This window comes from Bombyx mori, chromosome 3, assembly GCF_030269925.1.
Source record: "Bombyx mori chromosome 3, ASM3026992v2".
NCBI classification, from domain to species: Eukaryota; Metazoa; Arthropoda; class Insecta; order Lepidoptera; family Bombycidae; genus Bombyx; species Bombyx mori.
In genome coordinates this window covers 4,746,187-4,769,414 of record NC_085109.1, presented here as the reverse complement: position 1 = coordinate 4,769,414, position 23,228 = coordinate 4,746,187, and the positions used below count along the sequence as shown (strand labels likewise).

At 39.0% G+C, this 23,228-nt stretch overlaps 2 protein-coding genes across 2 annotated transcripts in view; one reads left to right on the top strand and one right to left on the bottom strand.

Moving 5' to 3' along the window:
- The window catches only part of LOC101740617 (MOXD1 homolog 1), a 70,954-nt gene extending 62,380 nt beyond the window's left edge, over positions 1-8,574 (top strand). Inside the window, exons 7-13 of the mRNA XM_038018995.2 lie at positions 12-175; positions 1,105-1,221; positions 1,404-1,550; positions 2,990-3,144; positions 3,561-3,661; positions 4,513-4,679; positions 6,214-8,574. Coding sequence (XP_037874923.1) covers positions 12-175; positions 1,105-1,221; positions 1,404-1,550; positions 2,990-3,144; positions 3,561-3,661; positions 4,513-4,679; positions 6,214-6,399 — 1,037 coding nt within the window. The 3' untranslated portion in view covers positions 6,400-8,574. The remainder of the gene's footprint in view (positions 1-11; positions 176-1,104; positions 1,222-1,403; positions 1,551-2,989; positions 3,145-3,560; positions 3,662-4,512; positions 4,680-6,213) is intronic.
- The window catches only part of LOC101737662 (carboxylesterase 1C), a 45,174-nt gene continuing 30,511 nt past the window's right edge, over positions 8,566-23,228 (bottom strand). Inside the window, exons 4-5 of the mRNA XM_038019005.2 lie at positions 11,063-11,186; positions 8,566-9,603 (exon numbers count right to left, since the gene is read on the bottom strand). Of these exons, the coding sequence (XP_037874933.1) occupies positions 9,120-9,603; positions 11,063-11,186 (608 nt within the window). The 3' untranslated portion in view covers positions 8,566-9,119. The remainder of the gene's footprint in view (positions 9,604-11,062; positions 11,187-23,228) is intronic.

Below are 23,228 nucleotides of genomic sequence, written 5' to 3'. Positions count from 1 at the left end.
TTAATTCTCAGTTCTGGACAGTTCCGGTATAAGGGTGCACTACACGCCCGCTTTGAGGCAACACGACGCCGCCCTCCTCGGCGCCGGCATAGGGGTGTCGGCCCTCCACGTGATCCCCCCGAAACAACGGCGCTACAGGACCGTGGGGATATGCAGCTCCGAGTGTACCGACACGGTGAGTGTTCTAACACTTTAATACACTCGTGGTACGAGGTCTTTTGAGCCTGTACGAGTAGGTAGTGTCTCTAGAGTAGTTGAAGTTGTCGTGGCCTAAAAGATAAGACGTCCGATGCATTCGTATCGAGCGATGCAACGGTGTTCGAATCCCACAGGTGGGTACCAATTTTTCTAATGAAAATTGTGCTTAACAAATGTTAACGATTGACTTCCACGCTGAAGGAATAACAATTTGCGTAATTACTGGTGGTAGGACCTCTTGTGAGTCCGCACAGGTAGGTACCACTACCCCGTCTATTTCTGCCGTGAAGCAGTAACGCGTTTCGGTTTGAAAGGTGTTGTACTGTAAAACGGAGACTTAGAAATCAAGTATCAAGTTGAGTGGCCGCATTAACGTTGTTGATGTCTATGGGCTCCGGTGACCACTTACCGCAAGGTGGACCGTGAGCTCGTTAATCCATCTAAAAAATCGTGATGATCTATTTGAAGATATCTTGACGAGAAGCGATCGTGTTCATATATAATAAATTAGAAGCAATTAAAATTTGAAAATGTATAGTCCTGGATATGCCTTTCATTCTTATTTAGCGAATTTAGAATCTAGATTTTTGTATCTAGTCTATCTTTCGATATAGTCTATCCATCGACGCTTCGCGCTAAAAGGGTTAATAGATGTTTCCGTTTTCTGTCGTCACAAACATTCGCCTACGACCACTCTGAGCGGAAAAACGTCCAGATGGCAGTAAAATATCCAGCACAAATGGGAAATGTATTCAGTGTGACAACGTTATATAAAAGGTATACCTCAAGGGACTGTCGTAAAGTGACGCGCTATTCAGAAAAAACGTATAAAACGGGATCGTATTAACCGGATTTTACTGTTAGCGTTGCCCCCTAGTTTATGCACAATTTGAATATCGATTCCAGACCCTACCCGACGAGGGCATCAACATCGTGTCAGTTCTTCTTCACGCTCACGGAACAGCGAGAAAGATAGCCCTCAAACATGTTAGGGGCACGCAGGAGTTGCCGAGGATATCGGAGGTAAATATTTTCATTTTAGCGCCATCTGTTGGCACATATTAACTTTATCAAAATACGAACAGGTGGCGCTGCATCTATAAATTTAAATTTTGTGAGCAGTTTTATAACGCTTACAACAGATGGCGCTGTTATAAAAATCCGCTTTATCGAAAGTTGACTGATTTTCGTTTTTTTGTTTTTAGGAGAACTCATATGATGCTCGCTACCAACAATCAAGAGTGGTGCCCGGCGGTAGGAAATTCAAGAGAGGAGATACGCTGATCACTGAATGCACTTACGACACTACGTCGAGAACTAAACCTATTTTGGGGGGCTATTCTGCGAAACAGGTGACTTTCAAAATATAAATAACATAATATACATAATTAAGAATACGATATTAAACTTTAGTATGGTCTCTTGAATCTACCCTTAAGCGTTACGGTTTTACCATATACATGTGACCTTAACCCCACAGTTCACATTGAGAATAGTAGTCGAGGTCCTAATGCCGTTACAATAAGGTTTATTTTACCTCCCAAACAATTGGTTGATGATGATTGTATTTCCGGTTGTAATCTCCAAGACAGTGCTGCTACCAAAAGATCTTAACACAAATAACTAATGCTCTTCATGAACACATATTCATTCTAGAAACATCTATTTATAACTTAGCGTCTCGTATACACCGGTCGTCGTGCTTATTAAAGCACTGAGGCTTACAGTACTTCCGCAGTTGTAAAACGTTGGTGTTAAATATGATGTTGTAATATATACATATATAACTAGCAGACTCGGCCACACGTTGCTGTGGCTAAGGTTTTTGAAGTAAAAACTTCTTTAGAATCGTTGTGATTTCAAACCGGATGCAACGGAAAAAACGACAGGTAAGAGACACAAATACAAAAATGTGTAGGATGAAGCCAGCAAAGAATGAGACAGAAATATACTATTTAATACAGCGCCATCTGTGAGATTTTTTAATAATAACGTGTGTATGAAAGCTCTTGTTAATTTAGGATTATACGTGAAATTAAAATATCAATTCACAGAGGGCGCTACCTTACAATTATTTACTAATGACAAAATTTTACATATACTTAAGACGTTTCAGATAATTGTATTTTAATTTTGGAAGGTTTCACTTCTCCCACGTGTGAATTGCACACATTTTGTTTTTTGTTTCTAAATAACACGTGGCCGGCTATGCTATTACTAAAAATTAATAAAGTAAGAATAATTGGATTTCACTGTATTGCATTTACTACGAAATAAATTTCACTTGGACTTAAGCCTCAGCAACACGTGGTGTTTATGCCAAATTGTAGCTTATATGAAACGATGGTATTTTTATCACAGCGCCATCTATGAGATATTGATGTTAGACAATGGTACAATTGTCTGTAAAAACTGATTTAAGATAACAATAATCAACGTAAGAAATCATTTTATTGTTAATTAATAAATATTGCGACCATTAATCGAAAAAAAAAACATTCTATAAGGCCTAAGTTGGATCAAAATAATTATTTTTTTAAAAATGTAAAAATCGGTTCACTAATTTAGGTGTCCATCGCGGATAAACAACATATAACGTAATTTTTATATATATAATTATTGGTCTTGTACGCATACGGCCCATCTGATGGTAAATGGTTACCGTCGCCCATGGACTCCAGCAATGCCAGAGCAGGCAGAGCAGTACTCTCCACAAGCCTCGTTTGAAGAAGGACAAGTCATAGCGCTCAGGAAACACCTATATATATTAAGATATAGATATTGTTTGCAGGAAATGTGCCTATCCTTCATTTTGTACTACCCTCGTACGGAGCTGGCGGGTTGCTATTCAATGACACCGGTCAAAGAGTTCTTCGAAACGTTCGGAGTCAAAAAGTTTTACGGATTGAACTTTACGCAAGTCGAAAACATATTTTTGTCATCCGGGTAAGTTTTATTTTGTTACGATTCAGTCTAATTACTATACTATATACTATACAATGTAAGTACTATAGTGATCGATGCATGTAGTTTTAACTGGTGGTAGGACCTCTTGTGAGTCCGCATGATTAGGTACCACCGCCTTGCCTATTTCTGCCGCGAAGCAGTAATGCGTTTCGGTTTTAAGGGTGGGGCAGCTGTTGTAACTATAGCTGAGACCTTAGAACTTATATCTAAAGGTGGGTGGCGCATTTACGTTCTAGATGTCTATGGGCTCCAGTAACCACTTAACACCAGGTTGGCTGTGAGCTCGTCCACCCATCTAAGCAATAAAAAAAATTTATACGGGTTCTAATTTTAATACCAAAGTTTCGATTTATCAATTTGCTTCCATGGTAACGGGAGTCGTGTTATGATTACAGAAGCCTCGAAAATTTACCGCCGCAGCTGGAGATCGACGTGAAACAGAGGAGCACCGACGAAACCGCCAAGCAAGGAGACGATCAAGGCGTTGGACTGATGAGTAAGTACAGACAACTGAATGGTCCTTCTGTAAATAAGTGTAGGGACGCACACAAACGCAGCCATGTACATTGTTTTTTTTTTCTGTTAGCCTTGTAAAGTAATCGGAATTAATGTAGAATATCAAGAAAACAATGATGAAAAAAGAGATGAAAAAATATGAAGCTATAAAATTTATTTCTATGTAGAATTGCAAACGAATTTGCAATGAAAATAGACTTGTCGTTATTTGGTATTTTATTACACGTTAATTTAGTAAAAAAAAATCCATAAAATCTTTGTTTTTACAGAGCAACATATTGAAGTCTCATTATAACCGTATGTTTGGTGGTAGGACCTCTTGTGAGTCCGCGCGGGTAGGTACCACCACCCTGCCCATTTCTGCCGTGAAGCCGTAATGCGTTTCGGTTTGAAGGGTGGGGCAGCCGTTGTACTCGAGACCTTAGAACTCATATCTCAAGGTAGATGGCGCATTTACGTTGTAGATGTCTATGGGCTCCAATAACCACTTAACACCAGGTGGGCTGTGAGCTCGTCCACCCATCTAAGCAATAAAAAAATATATATATATATATATATACGCGCTTAATATGCGACATTTATCTTTGTAATTAAAGGTGCGTTTTGTTTGGTATCAACATCAACAGTTCGATGTATTTAATTGAACTTCAATCAAGTTTACTCCATTCAAACAGCTGAAGAAGTTTTGTTTGTTATTATATTTTTGCTAAATTTTAAATTTTAAATAGCTCTCCTTTAAAGTTGCAAAAATGTCGGTTAAACCATATATATCGTTTCACTCCTCGCGAAATATTATAATATATGTAACTTACTTTAATTTCTCGTTCCCAGAGGAACTAGTGATCGTTGAACCGTCGGAGTTCCTGAACAAGTCGTTCATGGATCACCTCAACGAGATGCCCTGGGAGGAGCCGCTGCTGACCGAACAGATCGAGAAGTCCCTGTACAACGGCATGCACATGACCTTCTGCAAGAAACGGGACGATTCCTGGGGAATGGTGAGGATTGTTCATTGCATTTAATTTGCGATTAAATAATCAAAGAACTAATAATACTCTTGTTTAATATACAATAGTAACATAATTGATACTAATTATATACTATAAATACAATTTTTTTATTGCTTAGATGGGTGGACGAGCTCCCAGCCCACCTGGTGTTAAGTGGTTACTGGAGCCCATAGACATCTACAACGTAAATGCACCACCCATCTATTCTATGGTCTCAAGTATAGTTACAACGGCTGCCCCACTCTTCAAACCGAAACGCATTACTGCTTCACGGCAGAAATAGGCAGGGCGGCGGTACCTATCCACGCGGACTCACAAGAGGTTCTACCATCAGTAATTACGCAAATTATAATTTTGCGGGTTTGATTTTTATTACACGATGTTATTCCTTTACCGTGGAAGTCAATCGTGAACATTTGTCAAGTACGTATTTTATTAGAAAAATTGGTACCCGCCCACGGGATTCGAACACCGTTGCATCGGAAGTCTTATCCTTCAGGCCACGACGACTTCAAAATTATCTGTACCCGTCCGCTTCGCTGGGCATTTAAAATTAACATTATTATTTCTCACCCCCACAAAGATTTTAATCATTAACGCCCCCGCAGCTGGTGTAGGGAGTCCAACACTCATATAAATATTAGCCTATCCATTAAGTACATGTATTTTCTACATGGATACCAAGTTTCAAGTCAATCGGATGCTTCTGTAGTTATAACGGAACATCTGTAAAAACCACTGCAGATTTATATATTATATATTATAGATAGTATTATAATTGATACTAATTATATACTATAAATACTATATAATTATTAATCAAATTAAAATGAATTTGATACAGGCTGCGCAGAACCGGCTACTATGGCGAAGCTTGGAGTGGTTCTATGTCTAGCAGTGGACGTCTATGGGTTAATAAAAATACATTTAGGTTTCATATTGACAATCTATGTCTCACTGAGTAATGCCACTATGACGAGATTCAACCTTACCCTGTGGCGATAGACATTATATCCCGTTCACGGGATCTTTGGGAGACGTATAACATATATATCTCTACATATAACTGAAATTGGAGTCTGTTTGTAATATTGAAATAACCGCTTTTTACTACATGCATATAAATATATATACGGTACATACACCAAAATAACATTTTTTACAATTTTTGTCTGTCTGTCTGTCTGTCTGTCTGTGTCTTTGTTTGTTCCGGCTAATCTCGAACGCCTGGAACGATTTTGACGAGACTTTCACTGAAAAGTAGCTGATGATATAAGGAGTAACTTAGGCTTTACTAGTAACTAATACTTTTGTTTACTAGTAACTAGTACTTTTTTTAAACTAGCTTCGCCCCGCGGTGTCACTCGCGGTACGACAACAACCGCGGGTAACATCGCGAGACTCAACTATTAATAATAAAATTTAATGTTTCCGAAGAAAAGCGAGGGCGGGCCGGGCCGCTAGTAACAAATAAAACCAGAACATTTTGTGTAAATTAAATTCGTATTTTTTTTCATTACAGCCCATACAAATACAGAACTACCCTGCGTATTCGGAATTAACGACCAACGAAGCGTCCGAAAAATCTTGCAACTACAAGAGTGTGAGACTACCCTCTGTAACGAAGTCTTCGACGGGCGCGGCCGCACATACGACTTTAAGCTCGATCACACTGCTCGTTTGCATCTCGCTTGCGGCGACGCGGTAATCACAATTAAAAGGTGAATTCGATGTGAGAATTTAAAATCCTATTCGCATTCAAAACTGAACTTTATATCTACGTTGTCACGGTTCGATTTCGCTAACGCTAAATACGTCAATAGTACAACGACGTAAATATTTCACGACTGGGCAAACCGCGAACAAACGGACATGCAATTCTGTATATTAGATATCGAAATACGGTATTAATTGCTTTTTTTTACTAGACTTTTATGTAGACGGTACATTACAAGTACGGACACTTTCAAATTTCGAATCGGATTTTAAATTGACACAGCTCGATGATCTGTTGTTTTCTATTTTGTTTTGTTTTTTTTTTTCACCTGTGGGTGATGCCCTTTCATAGTATTATCAAGCCGAATTATGCATCCATAATTTGTGCTTTGTTTGTCTTTAAACACGCGTTACTACGATCGTAAACCAAAGCGTCGTAACAACTAAGTTTTAATTGTAAAATATCGAAGTTCTTTTTTTTGTCAACAGTACTTATGCGGTCTTGCTCATGTAGCCTTGCTAGTTGTTATATAGTATTTTCATTAAGAAGGTTCTATATAAACTTGATACTTTTTGTAAATTTTCGTTCGTTCGTATTAATTCGTGTTAATTGTAAACCTGAATCTATATGAAGTTACTATTTATTTTTCTTTGTATTTAGCAAACAACCTACTTGCATGCTGAAAGCATAAGTTTGTAAACTAATCGAATCGTATCGCGATCGTATTGCGATAGATAATCGATATCATAATCGATATTTTAATTGCGTTTGTATGATTAAGTATCGAATATTTTTCTTTACTCGACTATTTGTATCTTTTTACCGTAATGTCCCTGATATTGTAAGTTTGTGTACGTTTTTTTTTTGGTCGATATTATTTTATGAAAATAATTTCGTTGTACAAAACCAATGCAATATACACTGTTTTTCATTGTTCGAATAATCATGTCGCTTAGAAATAAGGCGATAGTATTTTCTGAGTATTTATTGTTATTATCTAACAGCTGGCAACATTCACTTTCAGTGTTGCCGATTTTCAAAATTACAGTGAAGATATCGGGCATCTATGAGTTTCGTTTGTTTTATTATTTTTTAAATTTAATTGTGGATATTTAATTTACTAGAGTACTGGAAATCCGTAACAATTGTGAATAAGTTGTTAAATTATCGGTGAACAAAAGGATATATTTATTTGTTGGTCAATGCAATAATCATTTAACACTTCAAAATACCTACTAAATTAATAATATTTAATAAATTGTTAACTTTAAAATGACAGCCCTGTGATTACGAAATAGTATTTTATTCGTTCGAAGATGCCTAATAGTGAAAGCACACATTGCAATACGAAATGCATTTTATGTGTTTAGAGAACCGATATTAAACACAACATTTTTTTTAATTTTAGTTTGTAATTATAATTCGGTGCCTTAATCTTAAGGAGAGGCCTTGTTTTTGATACTAAGGTTTATGAGATTCGTATTTTTGCGATATGTTTTTTTTTTACATTCACACAGGCTGTGCGTATTATCGATAATTTAGTTTTTTCTTTTTTCTATAACTTAACTATAATTGTGTTGTACTAATGATTTTATTTAAAAGTTTAAGCATATACAGTGAAAGCGCCGAAATGATTTTATTAAATGACTAAAATATAATGAACATTGCAATTAAAGTTTTCACACATTACAAATAAAACGTATGAAGCGCCATCTAGAATGAATTTTTTTGTTCGGAGAAAGCGCCTTTAGTAAGATGGTAATACATTTATAATTTGTATTCACGTTATGAAGTTTTTATGAATTAATGCCATCCGAATATGTAATTGACAAATTAATGCAGTACATAATATATTAGATCTTGCATGATCGTATAAGTTTATAAAGAAGGAACAAATTCGTGTTTGTAAAGGATTATGTTTATCCTAAATGTCTACAGACGATTATATGCGTTTAGTTATAGAAAGAATTAAACTAAAACGAAGTTTTTTTTCTGAATGAAAAATATTAAGTTTTTTTTGAGTCATAATGTAGCGGAATGAACAAGTGCATTTCTATTTTCTAATTATTTTATATTTTATACTCTAATTCCTGAGGGTTTAGGCTGTAAGAATACGCTTAGTAATTAAGGTTTTTATTTATTAAAAAGTCAGTATAATGCGTTTTATTCATTTCTCTTTTATTTTTTTAATACATCAGTACATTTTGAAAGCTATAATAAATTATTTATTAAGGTTACCCAGCCCTTCTATCAACATCAATTCTGAGGATCTACATTATGCCTATTGTTTACAACGATATTGAATTTGAAAGCGTGAATTTTTAATTATTAATTTGGAAATAGACCACGGAATCAAAATCATTCAAAGAAAAGAAAGGATGATCAAAAGAAGGATGAAAAAAGGATTTATTCCAACCAAATAAACGTTCAGCGTGCAAACGGTCTTCGAATATATGATCCCGTGCTGCAGTGAAGCAAGACTCACTAATTACTAGATCAACAAGCCGATCCGAATACATTGGATTTTGTTAATATAACTGAAATTAGTTTTTTAAATGATGGCAACTATTACTACTTTAAATATAAAAATGATGTGTGATAGAAACATCTCGTTGTCTCTTTCGCACGTTGAACGTTGCGCATCATATTTTCGGGATTCGTTTTAAAAGTATAATAATTTTCGTGATTTGGATGAAAACGAATAAATATATCTATCGAGATGTTTTCGCGTCAGTTTTTTTTGTTGTCGTTGAATAATGATTTACGAACCATTGGAGGCTGTAGGGTTCAGCTGTGACCGTACTTTCCGCGCCGGGTTTGTTTGCAACGGTGCTCGTTGGTTTAACATTGGTGACGTCAGAATCAAATCTGTCTCCTATAGCTGCATTAGCGTTGCTTTGAACCGAGCTACTGGTCGGTGTGGAGTTCGATGACCCGCTGCTCGATACTGACGACACTGCGTTTGAGTTTGCTTGGGCGGTAGCAGCGTTTTGACTGGGCATGATGGGATCTATGAATCCGTTAGGCCTCTGCACGTGGGTTTGTGGGTTCTTCCTGTGCGCTTCTAAGGCTTGCCAGTTGATGAACCAGAAGGGCTGCTTGTCAACAGGCAGCTTGCTCAGTCTATCGATCAACTCTAAGTCTCCGTTCGCTTCGATCGGAAGTCTTGGCGTTGTTGAGTCGTCATCGCCAAATCTGAAAGCGATTTTGTGGTGAGATTTTTGATAATGCTTTTTTGGTTCGTATTGGTTACCGATTTCACGGCATATCAGTGTGCTTAGTGCGAGTTTTTTAACGTTCTCGATAGCGTAAAAGTTAACTCATATTTGTATGGAATGGGATCGTTTGCCTACGTTTGCCGCTAGGGGCGCTGTTCGAACTGCCTACAAAATTGGGTTAACTTTCACCCTATCGAGAACGTTAAGGAACTCGTACTAAGCACACAGAGCCCATAGAATCGTGAATCCAGGCGCTCGTATTGAAGCACGATGTCAATTACAGTCATATTGATTAACTGCGAAATAATAGTTTTCCGATTTGAAGGGCGGAACAGCCGTTATACAATTAAGACTTTAAGATATTCAAGTATAGTGGTGTATATGAGAAACCTTATATAACGATTTAGGAACGCGTTTTTATTTTTATTGCCCGTGTAGGCGTGTGTGAGTGGTTACCGTCGCTCGTGGACATCAGCAATGCCAGGGGCAGAGCGAAGCCCCTGCCTACTATTTAACTCTCCACAAGCCTCGTTTGAAAAAGGACATGTTATAGTACTCGAGAAACACCATGAAGGGTCATTCAAGCCTAATTGTATGAAGCAAAAAAGATCTCTGGAGTCGAACTGTGGATGAACGCAGTGGCTCCAGGTAGTATGGATGAACTCTACTATGCATAGAGGACAAACGCACAAAAGCGTATTGTTTTGTGTATATAGAGCCCATTGTACTGTTTTATGGTCACTCATTTAATGTGCGTATACACGCTTTAAGTTTCATGAGAATTTTCATAGCTGTAAACGAACACATGATATAGTATAATACACATAGTTAGATATAAGCAACTCGAGCACTCAACACAAATGTTTACGGGCGTCGGCCACTAGATGGCTTCGCTTCGATTAATTTCTAATTGCTCCTGTAGAGATATCCGTAACATATTACCTATCCTATATTTTATTTTTAATGGAGGATTTTGTAAATTTTCAGAAACCACAAATTGGTAAAATTTAATCAATTTGTCTATAACAAATAAAGACTAATGATATTTTTATTCTTATTTTATGTGTTTAACATATAAGTTTAGGGGCATTCGCTACAAGATGTCGCTAGATTCCATCCGAAAAATATTTTTCTTAAAATAACGCAGTTTCAGGGCCCTGAGAACCAGTGTGCTTAATGCGAGTTTCTTAACGCTCTTGAGTTAACGTTTGCCAATAGAGGCACTGTTCCAATTGCATAGAAATTTGAGTTAACTTTTACGTTATCGAGAACGTTAAAAAACTCGCATTAAGCACACAGATGTGTCGCACACAGCTTCGCTGTCTCACTACTGCATTTTTTTTTATGTTTGAGAGATTACTAGTGGCCTTTCCAGTTTTACCAGGGCTGGTGGGCGAGAAGGAGCTCAGGTAATCATCGACGCGTCATATTTATACCTGTCTCCGACAGCTACGGTGGTGGTCCTGTTAGGTGTATCCGGGAATCCAATCGGCCTTGATCCGGCGAAGGAGGGTCGCTGACACAGCACCAGTGTAGATGAGGTCAGCAATATAACAACGGCTAATACGTTCTGCTTTTAAACAAATGTAATAAGTAATTGGTATGAGTAACATAAATGTAATTCATCTTGGAATAAATAACTTGCAACATTTAATGCTTTTGATTATAATATTAGGTTATTTGTATTAGTAAATAAAAATTAACGCTTTAAGCAAAACAATCACACAGAAAACAAAATCAAATTGAAATTAAAAAAACAATAAAAATTCCAACCAAATTTTTTTTTATTGCTTAGATGGGTGGACGAGCTCACAGCCCACCTGGTGTTAAGTGGTTACTAGAACCCGTAGACATCTACTTACAACGTAAATGCGCCACCCACCTTGAAATATAAGTTCTGAGATCTCAGTATAGTTACAACGGCTGCCCCCCCTTCAAACCGAAACGCATTACTGATTCACGGCAGAAATAGGCAGGGCGATGGTACCTACCCGCGCGGACTCAAGAGGTCCTACCACCAGTAGAAATCTTACAAAATCTTCAATTACCTGTTCGTAGCTTTAGGAGAACTATTACAGAAATCTGGTGCAGCAAAATATATTAATACAATTCACGATTCGGTGCTAGGGCATAAGCTCCCTAAGCTCTAAGCTCTAAACCCTCACTGCTAGGTACCATATTATGTTCATTTATCATCATTCTCTTGCCCATTTCTCAGTCACCTGGGGTCGGCGCAACATATTTTCTCCTTCCATACTCCTCTATCATATACAACTTCTTCGCTCACACCCCTCTTACACATAATATCGTCTTTCACGCAATCTATCCATTTCTATCGATCTCTTAATGAGGACTCCATTGGGCGGTTGGTGGTGCAAGGGAAAGTCGAGGGCAAAAGATCTCGCGGACGATCTTCAACACGATGGACCGACCTCATAACACACTCTGCGAAACACCGTGCCACATGGCGTCGCATCGCGAGAGCATCGGTATCGCAGGATCCGACTGACCACGACCACTCTGTCAAGAGTGTACGAATAGGAAGAAGAAGAATCAATTTCTTCTTAGGTCTACTCTTCCTCTGTTCATTCATTAATTCTGTTTATCTGTTCATTCTGTTCATTTATATCGCAATAATGCGATTAAGTAAAACGATTAAGCCATCAGCCACATTCATGTTATGATGTCTATGTGCCTCGGTAATTTAATCAGGCGATCAGTTGTCATGTAAGTAATAAATAAAAAAAAAAGAATCTGCATAATGACAAAACGGCTAAGCCGTTTTGCCGGTTCTTCTTAGGTCTGTGGTTCGCATTGAAACTGGTGTTAGCATGTTGCTAGCGTTAACATGTTTTAACATCGACCTCCGATATTAAATAAACTTACTATGATCGAGATTCAAAATAAATTATAATATATAATATGTAAATTATATTAAAATTATAATAATTATGCCTTATTTATTGTTCGGACCTAGTTATTAAAACGTCTAACCAGAAAAAATAGCATGCATGTGTAATTTTTATCCGATTAATATAACCAATTGTATTAGTAGGTGGTGTCTTTAAAGGATTAAATAAAAAAAATCTTTATAAAAATCATGAGCCACTTAGACAAACCAACATGTTTCCTTATATCACAAGTACACTTTTCTCAAAGCGTAAATAATAATTATACTATATAAGTATAAAATCAGTTTTGTTTTTATACGACATAACTCAAAATAAGTAGGTACCTACTTACCTTATGCGTAGCTACCAGTTGAGATATGATATTACTTTTTATTCAAAATTCTACAAAGTTCTACTAGTTACAAATAATAGTTAAAGTACATTACTCACCAGCATTATGTACATATAATAAACATATAAAAGAAACTTACCGAAATCATCGTGTCTCCTAGGCGTATGTAATTTAATTAAGCTGAAATAAAATTTCTCGGTAACTTATAAACACAGCCAGTCCGGTGAAGAGTACAGCGGTGACTGGTTTTACCGACAATTGACAAACAAAAAATTAAAAATCCTATAAGGAAAACTTCGTAAGCCGTGTCTCACTTACTTATATATTTATTATATCTGCGCCGTTTATATTGTGCTCATAAATTAGAGCACGAAAAAGAATTTCAATCAGATAAACGATATTTAGACGCGTTCTAGATTGGTATCTATATTGTTTTAGTAGATTGAAAATTCTGATTATTTTGTCTGGAATATAATTTTTCGTTGAAGCAAACAGAGAAAGGAGCCGAGAAGCTCAACTGTTGCAGACTTTTATGGCTTTAGCTTTGCAGCGGAAACTTGAAAGTGATAATTTATAGTCTTGTGTAAACGCCTTAACATCTTGTTGATTCTTTTACCGGTATTATGTATACCTGCCCTAATAAATATCGACCGTGACATGTCCCTCTTCAAACGAGGCTTGTGGAGCGTCTTTAGCGGTAGGCGACGAGAGACGGTGATCGCTTACCATCAAAAGAGCTCTGAGTTCGTCTTTCTGTGATTGTAATTAAATTTGTTTTTAGAAAGTATACCTGTTTACAGGATTTTAACCCTAGTTTAGATAGAAGCGTTTGTAGGCAGCGGCTTGGCTCTGCCTCTGGCATTTCTGAAGTCCATGGGCGACGGTAACCACTCACCATCAGGTGGATCGTATGCTCGTGTGCCTACACGGGAAATAAAATAAAAAATAACTCCGATGTAGATACAAGTAGGGCAATATGCAATTTTTTCTTGAAGTCTTCTACCGTCTGCAGTACAAGGTCAGAAATAGCAATAGTATAAAAGTTGTCGCATCCTTAAATTCGGAATGCAAGACTGCCTCATTCCAGAAACAGGATTGAAACTTTTTAATTTTGAAACCGGTTAAAATCAAACCTGATTCACACCAATAATTTTCAAGTCAGAACTTTGTCATAAACATGACGCATTTATGAATTATAACAAAAGTTCTATTCAATTATAACAAGTTAATAAATGTAGGTATAAAAGGTAGGACTGACTCAGTAATGCAATTAGCTAGCGCCCTTGACTGTTCCTTCGGGGGTCATGGGTTTGTGATGAGCCGGTTTGTTTTGTCCTTGTCTTGGTGTTTATTATCAATATATGTACATATATATTTAAACATATTTAAGTATGTACATATGTCAGTCTCTGGTACCCATAACACAGGGAATCCTAATGTGGGGGCCGGATGACCGTGCTTATTTTTTTTTTTTTCTACCTTAGCTCGTAGCCTAGAGGAGCTATTCCAGCGTAACCGTAACTAGTAGGTGAGCTCACGGGGCTCAAACCTGACGACGATGCTAACATGAACCCTAGCAAGAGTCGTGCTTCGCAGAATCTACCACCGGATCGGAAACGCGACCCACTGAGAAGATCCGGCGAGAAACTCAGTGGGCTGTGTCTGAGAGTTAATTTACTCGTCGAGCCCTTCGTCGCAAGCGACGGGTTCGACGAGAACGGTGACCGGTGCTTGAAGTACCTAGAAGCACCGTCAGTGGATCGGGAGGAATGACCGTGCGTGATTTGTTCCCAACTATATAAAGCTAAAGAAGAACAAATATCGATACTGTTATGATTAAAAATCTGTAAAACGTCTAATCCATTTAAGTCTTAAGTAATCAATATTAATTCAAAATGATAATGAAAAGAAATCAGGTTTTTAAGCCATTGCATAGCTTTTATCGCGGGCTTTGAGCGCGGCGACCGAATCAAGAAATTCCGTAACGAAAATAAAACCTAACACCTCCCACTCCGCCTACTATGTAGCTCACGCTCAAGACATTCACACGTTGCGCTTGCGTAGTGTTTGTGAATAAGCACGCGGCGTGACGTCGCACTGCATGCGCATCATGAAAAGTCTGCCCATCTCTCCCTCTCTCTCTCTCTCTAGCCTATGAGTGTGAAGCGGAGAGTTAATGTTTTGCTTTTGTTAATGTATATAAATATAGCTTGGTTTTATTTTATTATTGTTATAATATTAAATTATTATTGTCTAACTATAATTGCATAAGTTGATAAAAAATGCTATGCAATAGCTTTACCGCGGCAGTCCCCGAGTGCCACACGTGTTTTTATTTATTAATTTTTTATTGCTCAGATGGGTGGACGAGCTCACAGCCCACCTGGTATTAATTGGTTACCGGAGCCCATAGACATCTATAACGTAAATGCGCCACCCACCTTGAGATATAAGTTCTAAGGTCTCAAGTATAGTTACAACGGCTGCCCCACCCTTCAAACCGAAACGGATTAGTGCTTCACGGCAGAAATAGGCAGGGTGGTGGTACCTACCCTTGCGGACTCACAAGAGGTCCCACCGCCAGTAATTACGCAAATTATAATTTTTCGGGTTTGATTTTTATTAAATTATGTCACTCCTTCACCGCGGAAGTAAGTCGTGAACATTTGTTAAGTACGTATTTCATTAGAAAAATTGGTACCCGCCTGTGGAATTCGAACACCCTTGCATCGCTCAATACGAATGCACCAGACGTCTTATCCTTTAGGTCACGACGACTGAACTAACTTATGAAAAGTAATAGAACATAAACCAGCCATGTTGGAAGTTCTTTTCTGTCTATCTATTCCTTTATTCGTCCACTTTTTCGAATCCACTGAAAGGATTTTCATGTAGTTTTCACGGGTAGACGAGTTAATTGAGAGCCGATTTTAAGGTTTGTTTCAATAAAATCAATACTCACTAAAAGATTTTGTCCTTTAAATTTTTTTGAAATTTTTGCATTTATATTGTTAGATGTTGTAGTATAGTAGTCACTACATAGTATAAAACAAAGTTGCTTTCTCTGTCCCTATATCTGTCCCTATGTATGCTTAAATCTTTAAAACTACGCAACGGATTTTGATGTGTTTTTTTTAATAGATAGAGTGATTGCAGAGGAAGGTTTATATGTACTAGAGGTCCCGCAGTAGTCGAAATTCGACTATAATTAAATTGTTTAACACTACAAGTCCGACTGGCGGGCTTTTGTGAGTTTTCGTGAGTTCGTTGTTCCGGGCTGTTGGCGAAGATGATATAGAAATAATGTTTACGCCGATTTGGTATGAGGTTTTAATATAAAAGCGACACAATAACTAAAATAAAATACAAAATGAGTTGAGAATCGTACAGTTACACTAAGACTCGCAATATCTTACTGGTCGTCGTCGCGCGCGCTGAGGGCGTGTGTTTTTGCGCTCAGAGAGCTCTGTCTCAACGGGCGGTAAGGCGGCGGCGGGGGCGGTATCGCACGTTCGGAAATTACGTTCCGTTATATCCTCCCCCTCCGAGTCACTAGAACGCCTCGTTGGTGGCTCGGCAGAAACAACAAGGCGGGGCCGTCCACGCAGGCGTCGAGGCTGTACTGGAGCTGAGACCTGACCGGTTTGATTATGATACGGCTTCAAATGAGAAGCATGAAATTTCCCTAAAACCTGCGAATTCAAATCAGTAACCTCATAGGTAGTAGGACTAACGATATTACTAATCTGGTAGGGTCCGTCACGCTTAGGCATGAACTTCTTCGTTCTACCTTTGGCGGCATCACTTAACAAGTGCGTAGAGAGAAGGACTAGATCACCTACTTGGTAACTGGGACCAGAGAACTGAATTTTGTCGGTTTGCTACTTCCTATCATCCTGATGATGTTCAGCGTAAGGCATTGGGGCTCCCCCTGGTCTGAAGACATCCTCGTTGCACTGCAGAAGAGAAGCTAGGCGGTTAACGCTCTGGAGGACACAGCATAGTTCCCTCGTCTTCTCTTAAGAAATCAGCAGCAGAACAAGGCGTGAGGTCACTGAGGTACTCGAACTCCAATGGAAAAACTCGTTCAGAACCATGGTAGCGCCATGTCGAAGTATGGAAGTCGATGGCTAAACCAGCTGCTACTAAAAAGTCTACACCCAATAATGTGTCATTATCCTGGGCGTCCGGAAATACGACAAATTCCACGGGAATAACTTTACCCGGTAATAATTTTACATCAAGTGTCGTTGTCAGCATTTGTCGTGTTTGCATTGAACCATCGGCGAGCTTAACACGCATAGAACTACGCACAAAAGGTTGATTATGCTGTTGCAGTAGGGCGTAGAGTGAAGAACCGGCAACAGTTCGCTTGGCTGCGGTGTCGATTAAACCCCTACCTCGGATTCCTAAAATCTCTATACCTAAAATAGGTCGTCGCGCGTTGCCATTTTGCGAAGAAGTTACAGACGAAAAGGTGACAAAACTATCACAATTAAAATTTGTGGTCCCTTTAACCGGTGCACAACTTTCCAGGTTGTGTCCTGAAAAAATTTTGGTCACCCTACTTTTATTATCGAATTTCTGGTTTTGTCCTGAAAAAATCATGGTCGCCCTAGTTGGTAACGGACCACGTGATGGACACTGACGAGAACGTTTCGTTTTCCATTTATGTCTATTATTTACGACGCACTGATTAACACAAAATTCCCTAGGAGATACTGATTTCAATTCGCTAGGTACATGAGTGCGGTTAAAACAATCCCCCTGCTTAACAGGACGAGATAAGTATGTAAACAAAGGCGTATCGTCGGAACGCGGCAAATTTGAAACAATTTGTTTATCAACACGTTTACGGGACGAGTTTACATTACATTTACGGGCAAAATTATTATTTACGGGGGGTGTACTTACATTATTACATGATACCAAACTTGGCTGAGCAGTGTGTAGCGATGAATGAACATAATTTGGGCGCTCGGTATGAACACTACTGGATAAACACAAGTCAGGTACAGCCCCAGTAAAAACCATAGGTAAACTTGCCAAATTACTCACCTGGGCGGACGGCTTACCAACAGCTGATGTCTCAGCGGTCGTTGTACCTCGCGATCGCGTTCGCGGTACTTGAATAAAATCGACCGCGCTAAAATTTGAACTACATTTGGAACAATTAGAACGTATGACTCCGCTCGCGCCGCAACCGTAACATTTAATATTATTTACTTTACTAACTACGTTATCGTTACTGTCATTCGCGGTTTGTTTTAATAACAATTTACGACACTGATCACGCGTATGACCGTAACTTTTACAATAAACACAGTATCGACGTTTCTCGGGTTTTTCGGCGGTCGGAGTGGCGTCGGCGTTATCGCCTGACGAACGTTGGCGCGGGGAAACTTCTACAGCGGCCGTAGGTACACGCTGCGTTGCAGGCCGCGGCGGCTCGAGTCGAGCGCGGGCGGCGGCGGCGGCACCCTTTGATGTCTCGGCGACGGCGTTTGAAGTATGCGCTTCTTTCGTAGAATCCTCAATACTTCGTGCTTTTTGCAGGAGAACATTGAAACTGGTGATTTCCTCTCTACGAAGGCGTTTACGAATTTTATGATGCAGTAATCCGTATATCATATCAAGCTCCACTTTTTCACATAGGTCGCCTCGAGGTAGCTTCGCGAGGAGTGCTCGAGCCCTGGCGACAAACAGATCGGTTTTCTCCATAGGCTGCTGGCCGTCTGCGAATAGGTCGACATAAATTCTGTGGGGTGGGCGGCGATCACCAAAAGCACTTCGTAGATTTGAGATGACGTCTTCCCATGTAGAAACTTGATGCTTGATACCCTGCCACCAGGTAGCGGCGGTGTGTGTTAGCAACATGGAAATACCTTTTACGGCTACGTCATCGGGAACATTGGCGGCGTCTCTGTACGATTCTATTGCGTCGATAAAACCTTCTACTGACTCGTCTGCGCGTCCGCTGAATACAGATTTGCAGCGGCTGAAGTTGTTGGCGGGCCGATGGTCGAATGTAGGAGTCGCCGACTGCCTGACGCTATCTAACAGCTCCCGGAACGCGTCTAGCTGCGTTCGTTGAAGGGTGTCGATCAGCATGGTGATGTCTTCCGAGCGGAAGCAAACACTGGCGGGCGGCGCGTCACTCGACGGCGCTTGGGGCGGCGACGCGGCTCTCGCGTCGCGCTCCTCGGAATTCGGCATCTTCTTTGGCGGCATTATTTGACGACGGTTTAGTCGGTAAAGTCAGGAAAACACAAATCGTTCATGTAGGCACAATAATTTCATATAAATATCACTTCACAGCCCCACGTTGGGCGCCATTTTTAACACTACAAGTCCGACTGGCGGGCTTTTGTGAGTTTTCGTGAGTTCGTTGTTCCGGGCTGTTGGCGAAGATGATATAGAAATAATGTTTACGCCGATTTGGTATGAGGTTTTAATATAAAAGCGACACAATAACTAAAATAAAATACAAAATGAGTTGAGAATCGTACAGTTACACTAAGACTCGCAATATCTTACTGGTCGTCGTCGCGCGCGCTGAGGGCGTGTGTTTTTGCGCTCAGAGAGCTCTGTCTCAACGGGCGGTAAGGCGGCGGCGGGGGCGGTATCGCACGTTCGGAAATTACGTTCCGTTATAATTGTAATTTTGTACACTATTATGACTGTATATTATACTTCTATAATCACAAATTTCGCCAAGACTACACTATAAAAATATTAACAAAGGCAAACAATATTTAATCTATTCTCAATTTGACAACAGACGCCAAGAACAAAAGTTTGACAATAAATAGTATGCATGCGTGTGTGCGTCAAATACATGGTATGTAGTGTGTGTAATGTTTTCTTTATTGATTTAATGTATCTTTTATGCATTATTTAAAAAAAATATTAGCATTGTGCACTTCTTCTCTATATTCTCTGTAAGTGTGGAAAATTTCATACTCCTCCGTCCGCGCAATTTTCGTAAAAAGGGATACAAATTCTTGCTTCACGTATTAATATATAGATAATAATATCCATTAAATCCAATAAATAGTGGAGAAATTACAGTTTCCGAAGCGAACCGAGGGCGGGTCGCTAGTAAAGTATAAAGGTTGCAGTGTTCATAGACTGCGACTTACAACACAGATTAAAGTTTCTAAAGTTCTTTCTGCAGTAAAAACTCAACTCATCATAGGTTATATATGAGTCGACTAGTATCAAAGCCGGCAATGTGACTTTTGGACAATTACTGGTAAATCAGAAAAACGAATTATTGACTTTGTATTCCATTGGCAGTCACAAAACTCTTCTGAACGACATCTTAGATAAATAACAGGTTAAGTATTAACCTTTATTTAATGCAGGTTTTGAACCGTATTCTTTGAAGGAGACAATTATATTCAAATCAATCTGTATTGACATATCAATAACATTTTTTTGTCCAAATGCACAGATTGCCACCTTTGATAATAGACGACTCATATAACCTTTAGGTTTTTTTTTTTTTTTTTTCCACAGGAGAAAATCGCCGGATCCCCACCCGCGCTGCAGGTGGGGTATGTGGGAGTTGAACCTCACTAAAAACTCCTGCCGCTCACAACCGGCGCCCTACCTCGGACCGGGCCGGAGCCCAGTCGGGGCTATTGAAACGGCGGGACAGGGTTGACGCAGAGCACATTACATCCATCCCACCGTCCCACGGACGCCGGACCGGTGGCCGCCAGCGACACGACCACCGGTTCCCTCGTTCAGCGGGCCGAGAGCCCGCTTTGATGGCGCCGCGTTACACCTTCCCCCAGAGCGGTCGGGGGAACGCGGTCTACCATCACCCGGCTAACCTTTAGGTTAAGGTAGTTTTGACGTTAATTTTGATTTTTTGTTTTATTATTATTGCTTTTGTTTTATTCCGAGATTGTAGTTATTGTTTTTATTTAATTCTGGTATACTATATGAAAGGTTAATGAATGTGTTAAGGATGAAAATCTGAAGTAAATGAAAAAAAAAAAAAACTAATTCGCTTAGTAATCCTTTATACGATACTACGAGTCATTCGTTTTTATTACGTTTTTAAAATCAATCTTCACATGTGAATATCCTTCTGAACAAAATATGGAGACATACTGTTTCAGGTTTTTTCTGGAACCTATTTCGTGGTCCGGAATTAGGTCAAGAATGATCCAATAATATCCCGTATAATGTGTATAAATTTATTTATGAACCTCGTCTATTTTTTCGGATTTCTCGACTCACATGTCAATCAAAGGCGATGTAAAGTATATAATCATAGCTAATTCATGTAAAATTATGTCACACGCATACCTACTAGGTAGATTTTTCACACAAAGTTCGTCATTACTCGTATAAAAATCTTTTTCGGTTTTACTCCCGTGATCAACTAGTTTAAAATCTACGAAGCAATTTATTGTATTCGTAACCGCATGAGATAACATTATGTTTCTCGTTTGACCCAATATTTGTCGTCATCGTAGCCTAAAGGATAAGACGTCCGGTGCATTCGTATCTAGCGATGCACCGATGCATATTCGAATCTCGCAGGCGGGTACCAATTTTTCTAATGAAATACGTACTTAACAATTGTTCACGATTGACTTCCACGGTGAAGGAATAACATCGTGTAATAAAAATCAAACCCGCAAATTTATAGTTTGCGTAATCACTGGTGGTAGGACATCTTGTGAGTCCACACGGGTAGGTACCACCGCCCTGCCTATTTCTGTCGTGAAGCAGTAATGCGTTTCGGTTTGAAGGGCGGGGCAGCCGTCGTAACTATACTTGAGACCTTAGAACTTATATCTCGAGGTGGGTGGCGCATTTACGTTGTAGATGTCTATGGGCTCCAGTAACCACTTAACACCAGGTGGGCTGTGAGCTCGTTTAACCATCTAAGCAATAAAAAAAAAAAACATAAATCTTTATTTTTATTGCTTCAGATCTAGATCTCAACAGCGCAAATGCCGCCACCCACCTTGAGACATGAGTTCTAAGCCTTATTTTGCAGTACAACGATTACCCCAGCCTTCAAACTAGTAAAAAGTCCTATTAGCCTTTTTCGACAACCACGAGCAGAGGTTGACTTGTGCTATATTCTAAGCACATCTAAAACTACTAAAAAAAGTATAAGTAAGTAGTTTTGTTTGTTTTATAGGATGTGGACCAATAACCTTTGCATTAGACGCCTTCAGCTCTAACACTAGGAGCAGGCTTAGGGACCTCGGTAACCGTACTCGTCGAACTCGACAAAGAGTTCGCCGTGCAACCTAACCCATGAATCAGCTCGCTGAGTTTCTCGCCGGATCTTCTCAGCGGGTCGCGATTCCGATCCGGTAGTAGATTCATTCGCGAAGCAGCTACTCTTGAGCTGTTAGGTCTCCTTCGGAGGCGCTCGGGTAGCTGTTAGCAAATCCCACCCCTCCTGGCTGAGCCTTTGCTCGCCCACGTGTCCTGGTGAAACTGGAAAGGCCTCCGGGCCACCAGTAATCCTTCAATCATAAAAAAAAAGGATGTGCACAGAATGGTAAGATCGAACGCGTCTGTTTGTTAAAGAGAAAACGTCAATTTGGCGACCGATTTATTAATTTATATAGTTATTCGCGATACAACGAAACGAGTTTTTAGGTTATACCGTTTTTGCACTTCGAACGTTTTCGCGTTACGGTATCTCGAATAAACGTTAATTTGTTTTTTTTTCGAATTTAAAGATTTTAACAGTTTTTTTTATAATTATATATAAAGTTTTACTTGAAGTATAATATAACTGTAACATAAAGTGTCGGTTCAATAATAAAATTATAGCGTTATAGCCTTCCTCGATAAATGGGCTATTTACAATTAACACACAATTAACATAAAAAAATAGTCAACAAGGTACATTATACACATGACACAAATACAAGGATTGTGGACCTAGATTACGGACCCTAAATATTTTGAACAAAGCTGCCTACTCAGACACTATTGACAGTACCTAACCATTTACTATAACTAGTGTTTGCTCGAAGATCAAAATTGGACCATAAACACTGACTCCTCGAGGCTTATTTTCATATTATGTATTAATATTTATTAGGTATTAGTCCAATTCAATGAAATATACTTAGTCTGGCCATAAATACTGTTACAATTAAAAATTAACAAAATATTACATTTGAATTTGGAATCTGTCATTTTTATATGATTGCTCATTGAGTTTTCTCATTTTGGCGCCAATACATTGTACAATATTTTGCGATATTAAAATGGAGTGGGGTGATAAAGATAACCGAATCGCTGTGATTGCATTAAACAAAGTACTTAGTCTGGCCATAAATACTGTTACAAAGCAAAAAAGAAATTCTA